An 8396-nucleotide genomic window follows, 5' to 3' on the forward strand; every position below is an offset into this window, starting at 1 on the left:
AATTATAATTTGGATTTTTTTGCAGACTGAAATGTGTGATACATGTATCAAATAATTTAATAACATTATCCTGAAAATAAATTTTTGCTAAGTTAAAAGGACATGAAAATGAAAATGCCAGGATTCGGACAGAGAATGCTATTTTAAGAGACATTGAATTTACTTCTGCAATCAAATTGATTTGATTCCTTAGGTATCCTTAGTTGAAAAGCATACCTATGTAGGCTCAGGATAATTAATGCACTACTGAGAGATAGCTGCTGGTTGGTGGCTATGCACATATGCCTCATTGGCTCACCAGATGTGTTCAGCGAGGTCTCTGTACTGCACTGCAGCTCTGGAGCGAACATTTAACATTGCAAGAAACAGAACAATAATAAAATGACCTAAAACATTTTCTTTTTGCATTTGCATGTCCCTTTAATACATAAAGTGTATACAGTGCAACTTTTCTGCCATTACTGATAGTCTAAATAAATCACTCATTTATAAATCTTCAACATAACTTTTTATTGCATCTCAAACAGGAGATACTCTCCAAAGAGAGTGATACAAAGTGTTATTTTCTGATATTTGTTTCAATAAACACATGCGTCATTTATTACAGGCAATAAAAAGTACAGTTTAGTCTTGATATGTAATTTGAGCCAAAGTACTGCCCTTCACTGTTGTGAGTTGGCATCTCCTGCCACAAATACTGCACGGTTAATAATCAGTCCTAGTTCTTTCAGCATCACCGAGCCACATCATAAGTTGCAGAAAGGTTCTACGATACTCAAAGGCGTTTAAGCAACAAAACAAAAAACACTTAAAAAAATACCTTAATTAAAAACACACTTTCAGTAGTTAATACAAATAATGGAAGAGAAGTACCATCAACTTGGAGTTATCAAAATGACATGTATAAAAAAAAGTTACAAGCACAAGTAACCATCTTTGTTTAAAATGCATGAGAATTCACAAAAGAAAAAAAAACTAGCGCAATGTACAAAATATCTAAACATTGGAATCAAGATGCAGGATAGATGCATTTCATCTTGACGTCTGCCTCAAGGTTTGTTTATTTGTCCTGCGAAGAGCACAGCACCTGGAAGGGATAATAATATATTCAGCATTAGACTCTGGGTAAACATGCAGAGGTCATTACAGCTAGCTGTAATTCATTATGTTTATCCAAAAACATTTAAAACATGCTTTAAAGGCAAGGGGATTCAAAATAAAAAAAAAATACTCCATGATTCAGACAGAGCAAACCATTAAAAAATATATGACATCTGCTATTAAAATGTACCTCTTTCTCTTGCTAACATTTGTTGAAAATTAGCTCCTGCCCATGACAGCATAATGAGGTACACTTGAGGTTGTACGTCTTGAGCACTATATGTATAACATTGTGAACACTATACAGCAGCAATATTTGTAACAATGTCCATCTAAATTATTAAAAGGGACATTAAACACTTTGAGAAAAATGCATGCTCTTTCAGGATACAGATAGAGCATGCATTTTTCTTTGTTCTCTTGCTATCTTTATTTAAAAAGCAGGAATTTAAAGCTTAGGAGCCAGCCCATTTCAGGTTCAGCACCCAGGATAGTGCTTGCTTATTGGTGGCTACATTTAGCAAACCAATAAGCAAGCATAACCCAGGTTCTGAACCAAAAATGGGCTGGCTCTTAAAGGGACACATTGATCCCAAATTGTTTTTTATTTTGTGATTTAGATAGAGCATGCAATTTTAAGCAACTTTCTAATTTACTCCTATGATCATTTTTTCTTTGTTCTCTTGCTATCTTTATTTGAAAAAGAAGGCATCTAGGCTTTTATTTGGTTCAGACCTCTGGACAGCACATTTTGAATGATGAATTTATCCACCAATCAGCAAGAACCACCCAGGTTGTTCACCAAAAATGGGCCGGCATCTAAACTTACATTCTTGCATTTCAAATAAAGATACCAAGAGAATGAAGAAAATGTAATAATAGGAGTAAATTAGAAAGTTGCTTAAAATGTCATGCTCTATCTGAATCATGACAAAAATGGGTTCAATATCCCTTTAAGCTTTACATTTCTGCTTTTTAAATAAAGATAGCAAGAGAAGGAAGAAAAATAGATAATAGGAGTAAATTAGAAAATGTCTTAAAATTGCATCTATCTGAATCATTAAATAAAATATTTCAGTTTAGTGTCCCTTTAAACAGCAAATGAAACTTAACAAATACATATACACGTTATTCTAAGACTAATCTTTTCTTTGAAAGAATCATTCTATCTAACATTTATTTAGTCTTTAATGTCCCTTTAAAGGTTAAAGAACCACTAAAGTCCTAGTGGACTTAGTATAATAGTGTATATATTCATAATTGTCATCCATTATTTATTTTATTTCATTTTGAATATATTTATCATTGAAATGCTCCACTGCCCTCTGAATGTAAGCTTTAAAAGGGACACTAAACGCAAATTTTTTCTTTCATGATTTAGATAGAGCATGCAATTTTAAGCCACTTTCTAATTTACGCCCATTATCAATTTTTCTTCGTTCTCTTGCTATCTTTATTTAAAAAGCAGGAATGTGATGCATAGGAGCCGGCCCATTTTTTATTGAGAACCTGGGTTATGCTTGCTTATTGGTGGGTAAATGTAAGCCTGCAATAAGCAAGCTCTAGCCATGATGCTGAACCTAAAATGGTCTGGCTGCTAAGATTTACATTCCTGCTTTAAAAATGAAGATAGAAAGAGAACGAAGAAAATTTGATAATAGGAGTAAATTAGAAAGTTGCTGAAAATGTCATGCTCTATCTGAATCATGAAAGAAAAAAATGGGTTCAGTGTCCCTTTAAGTGTCCAATAAGCAGTAGGAGCTGTACGACTGCTAGGTGCACTGCTTATGCTCACATTGCCATAGCCGACATTCAGCATTAATATGCCCAGCTACTGCACAAGAGGGGAGATAACAAAAAGGAGCTGGGCTCTCCTGCTCCTGTAAAATCATCAGAGAATCACTTATCAGTATTGAGGCACTGGCTACAAGCGCTATTTAAATGAATGGAGTGAAAATGTCTGCTCTGCGTCTCCTGACAGTTCACTGTTTATTTTAAAAGGGGTTTGTAAGGACTTGCCCAGGAATCCAGAGAGTATTTTAACTCTGAGTCCTGTATTGACAAACAGATATACACTTTATAAATCAATTTAGCATGCCCCATTAATGAACCGTTAGAAAACAACCTTTAACAAGTACATAATAAAAAGACAAGGCAAAATGGTTAAGTCCTGCCCAGGAGCCGCAAGAATTGTAGCTTCTGAACAGGTGAGCCAATAAGGAGCATCAGCCACATGACTTACATGTTCTGCAGCACCCAAAAGCCACTGGTGATTGGCGACAGCTAGCTAGGGCCAGCAAGGCAAAAATGATCTGCTTTATTATAATATAAATTAATATTGCAGGCATATCATTTATTTTTGCTTTTATGCTATATCAATAGTCATTAGGACATATTACTAAAAGTAGTTATACCAAAGTTATACCAAATGACCAAGAAAGGTGTTTTTTTTTTTTGTTTTAATGGCACTGTTTTTTAATATATTTCATTTCTATATAGATAACTTTGTGATCATGCCCGTAAAGTTACCTAAGAGTCAGCGCTGATTGGCTAAAATACAAGTCTGTCAAAAGAACTGAAATAAGGGGGCAGTCTGCAGAAGCTTAGATACAAGATAATCACAGACGTAAAAGTGTATTAATATAACTGTGTTGGTTATGCAAAACTGGGGAATGGGGAATAAAAAACATAATTTATGTAAGAACGTACCTGATAAATTAATTTCTTTCATATTGGGAAGAGTCCATGAGCTAGTCACGTATGGGATATACAATCCTACCAGGAAGGGCAAAGTTTCCCAAACCTCAAAATGCCTATAAATACACCCCTCACCACACCAACAATTCAGTTTAATGAATAGTCAAGTAGTGGGGTGATAAACTGAGTAAAAAAAAGCATACAAAAAAACAAGAACTGGAAATAAAATTGTGTTTTTATATAAAAATCATAACCACCAAAAAAAGGGTGGGCCTCGTGGACTCTTGCCAATATGAAATAAATTAATTTATCAGGTAAGTTCTTGCATAAAACAAAATTTATGCTTACCTGATAAATTTATTTCTCTTGTGGTGTATCCAGTCCACGGATTCATCCATTACTTGTGGGATATTCTCCTTCTCAACAGGACGCTGCAAGAGGATCACCCACAGCAGAGCTGTCTATATAGCTCCTCCCCTAACTGCCACCTCCCAGTCATTCGACCGAAGACAAGCAAGAGAAAGGAGAAACTATAGGGTGCAGTGGTGACTGTAGTTTAAAAATTAAAAAACACCTGCCTTTAAATGACAGGGCGGGCCGTGGACTGGATACACCACAAGAGAAATAAATTTATCAGGTAAGCATAAATTTTGTTTTCTCTTGTAAGGTGTATCTAGTCCACGGATTCATCCATTACTTGTGGGATACCAATACCAAAGCTATAGGACACGGATGAAGGGAGGGACAAGGCAGGCGCTTAAACGGAAGGCACCACTGCCTGTAAGACCTTTCTCCCAAAAATAGCCTCCGAAGAAGCAAAAGTATAAAATTTGTAGAATTTAGAAAAAGTATGAAGCGAAGACCAAGTCGCCGCCTTACAAATCTGTTCAACAGAAGCCTCATTTTTAAAGGCCCATGTGGAAGCCACCGCTCTAGTGGAATGAGCTGTAATTCTTACAGGAGGCTGCTGGCCAGCAGTCTCATAAGCTAAGCGGATTATACGTCTTAACTAAAAAGAAAGAGAAGTTGCTGAAGCCTTTTGGCCTTTCCTCTGTCCAGAGTAGACAACAAACAATGCAGATGTTTGACAAAAATCTTTAGTAGCTTGTAAATAAAACTTTAAAGCACGAACCACGTCAAGATTTTGTAATAGACGTTCCTTCTTTGAAGAAGGATTAGGACACAGTGACGGCACAACAATCTCTTGATTGATATTCTTATTGGATACCACCTTAGGAAGAAACCCAGGTTTGGTACGCAAAACTACCTTATAAGGGGAATCACACTGCAAGGCAGATAACTCTGAAACTCTTCGAGCCGAAGAGATAGCTACCAAGAACAGAACTTTCCAAGATAAAAGCTTGATATCTATGGAATGCAGAGATTCAAACGGAACCCCTTGAAGAACTTTAAGAACTAAATTTAAACTCCATGGCGGAGCAACAGGTTTAAACACAGGCTTGATTCTAACTAAAGCCTGACAAAACGCCTGAACGTCTGGAACATCCGCCAGACGCTTGTGCAAAAGAATAGAAAGAGCAGAAATCTGTCCCTTTAAGGAACTAGCTGACAATCCCTTCTCCAATACTTCTTGGAGAAAAGACAATATATTGGGAATCCTGACTTTACTCCATGAGTAACCCTTGGATTCACACCAATGAAGATATTTACACCATATCTTATGATAGATTTTCCTGGTGACAGGCTTTCGAGCCTCAATTAAGGTATTAATGACCGACTCGGAAAAACCACGTTTTGACAAAATCAAGCGTTCAATCTCCAAGCAGTCAGACGCAGAGAAATTAGATTTGGATGTTTGAAGGGACCTTGAAGTAGAAGGTCCTGCCTCAGCGGCAGAGTCCAAGGTGGAAAGAATGACATGTCCACCAGATCTGCGTACCAAGTCCTGCGTGGCCACGCAGGAGCTATCAAAATCACTGAAGCTCTCTCCTGCTTGATCTTGGCAATCAGACGAGGGAGCAGAGGAAACGGTGGAAACACATAAGCCAGGTTGAAAGACCAAGGCGCTGCTAGAGCATCTATCAGTGCTGCCTTGGGATCCCTGGACCTGAACCCGTAACAAGGAAGCTTGGCGTTCTGACGAGACGCCATGAGATCCAGTTCTGGTTTGCCCCAAAGTTGAATCAACTGTGCAAACACCTCCGGATGGAGTTCCCACTCCCCCGGATGAAAAGTCTGTTGACTTAGAAAACCTGCCTCCCAGGTCTCTACTCCTGGGATATGGATAGCTGATAGATGGCAAGAGTGAACCTCTGCCCATAGAATTATTTTTGAAACCTCCAACATTGCTAGGGAACTCCTTGTTTCCCCTTGATGGTTGATGTAAGCTACAGTCGTGATGTTGTCCGACTGAAATCTGATGAACCTGACTGCAGCTAGCCGAGGCCAAGCCTGAAGAGCATTGAATATCGCTCTTAGTTCCAGAATGTTTATCGGAAGGAGTGTCTCCTCCTGAGTCCACAACCCCTGAGCCTTCAGGGAGTTCCAGACTGCACCCCAGCCCAGAAGGCTGGCATCTGTCGTTACTATTGTCCAATCTGGCCTGCGGAAGGTCATACCCTTGGACAGATGGACCCGAGATAACCACCAGAGAAGAGAATCCCTGGTCTCTTGATCCAGATTTAGAAGAGGGGACAAATCTGTGTAATCCCCATTCCACTGACTGAGCATGCAGAGTTGCAGCGGTCTGAGATGTAGGCGGGCAAACGGCACTATGTCCATTGCCGCTACCATTAAGCCGATTACTTCCATACACTGAACCACTGAAGGGCGAGAAGTAGAATAAAGAACACGGCAGGAATTTAGAAGTTTTGATAACCTGGCCTCTGTCAGGTAAATCTTCATTTCTACAGAATCTATCAGAGTTCCTAGGAAGGAAACTCTTGTGAGAGGGGATAGAGAACTTTTTTCTTCGTTCACTTTCCACCCATGCAACCTCAGAAATGCCAGAACAATGTCCGTGTGAGACCTGGCAACTTGAAAAGTCGACGCCTGTATCAGAATGTCTTCTGAGTAAGGGGCTACTGCTATAGCCCGCGGCCTTAGGACCGCTAGAAGGGACCCTAGAACCTTTGTAAAGATTCTTGGTGCCGTGGCCAACCCGAAGGGAAGAGCCACAAACTGGTAGTGCCTATATTGACCCTCCTGGATCATAGGAAGGATGGTTCGAATAGTCTCCATCTTGAAGGATGGGACTCTGAGAAATTTGTTTAAGATCTTGAGATCTAAGATTGGTCTGAATGTTCCCTCTTTCTTGGGAACAACAAACAGATTTGAATTAAAGCCCTGTCCCTGTTCCTCCTGCGGAACTGGGTGGATCACCCCCATAACTAGGAGGTCTTGAACACAATGTAAGAATGCTTCCCTCTTTATCTGGTTTGCAGATAAAAGTGAGAGATGAAATCTCCCTTTTGGGGGAGAGGTTTTGAATTCCAGAAGATAGCCCTTGGACACAATTTCCAATGACCAGGGATCCTGGACATCTCTTGCCCAAGCCTGGGCGAAGAGAGAGAGTCTGCCCCCTACTAGATCCGTTTCCGGATCGGGGGCTGCTCCTTCATGCTGTCTTAGAGGCAGCAGCAGGCTTCTTGGCCTGTTTCCCCTTATTCCAAGCCTGGCTAGGTCTCTAGACCGGCTTAGACTGGGCAAAAGTTCCCTCTTGTTTTGTGTTAGAGGAAGTTGAAGCTGCGCCACTCTTGAAGTTTCGAAAGGGCCGAAAACTAGACTGTTTGGTCCTTAATTTGTTGGACCTGTCTTGAGAAAGGGCGTGATCTTTTCCTCCAGTGATGTCAGAAATGATCTCCTTCAGTCCAGGCCCGAATAGGATCTGTCCTTTGAAGGGAATGTTGAGAAGTTTAGACTTTGAAGTCACGTCAGCTGACCAGGATTTAAGCCATAGCGCCCTACGCACCTGAATAGCAAAACCTGAAATTTTAGCCGTTAGCTTGGTTAAATGAACAACGGCGTCAGAAACAAATGAATTGGCTAGCTTAAGGGCCCTAAGCTTGTCAATAATATCTTCCAACGGGGTTTCAACCTGTAGAGCCTCCTCTAGGGACCCAAACCAGAAAGACGCGGCAGCAGTGACTGGGGCAATGCATGCAAGAGGCTGGAGAATAAAACCTTGTTGAATAAAAATTTTCTTAAGGTAACCCTCTAATTTTTTATCCATTGGATCTAGAAAAGCACAACTGTCCTCGATAGGGATAGTGGTACGCTTAGCTAGAGTAGAAACTGCTCCCTCCACCTTAGGGACCGTCTGTCATAAGTCCTGTGTAGCGGCGTCTATAGGAAACATCTTTTTAAAAACAGGAGGGGGAGAGAATGGTACACCTGGTCTATCCCATTCCTTAGTAATAATTTCCGAAAACCTTTTAGGGATTGGAAAAACATCAGTGTAAGTAGGTACTTCATAGTATTTATCCAATCTACATAATTTCTCTGGGACTACAATAGTGTCACAGTTGTCCAGAGTTGCTAAAACCTCCCTGAGCTAAACGCGGAGGTGTTCAAGCTTAAATTTAAATGTAGACATATCAGAATCAGATTGAAGTATCTTCCCTGAATCAGAAAAATCA

General features: G+C 39.8%; 1 protein-coding gene across 2 annotated transcripts in view; it reads right to left on the reverse strand.

Moving 5' to 3' along the window:
* Positions 1 to 485: 485 nt before the first annotated feature.
* The window catches only part of SERPINE2 (serpin family E member 2), a 212129-nt gene continuing 204218 nt past the window's right edge, over positions 486 to 8396 (reverse strand). For both annotated transcript variants that reach the window (XM_053709970.1, XM_053709969.1), the window contains exon 9: positions 486 to 1087. In XM_053709970.1, the coding sequence (XP_053565945.1) occupies positions 1050 to 1087 (38 nt within the window). In that variant the 3' untranslated portion in view covers positions 486 to 1049. The remainder of the gene's footprint in view (positions 1088 to 8396) is intronic.

Source organism: Bombina bombina, chromosome 4 (genome assembly GCF_027579735.1).
Source record: "Bombina bombina isolate aBomBom1 chromosome 4, aBomBom1.pri, whole genome shotgun sequence".
Classification (NCBI taxonomy): domain Eukaryota; kingdom Metazoa; phylum Chordata; class Amphibia; order Anura; family Bombinatoridae; genus Bombina; species Bombina bombina.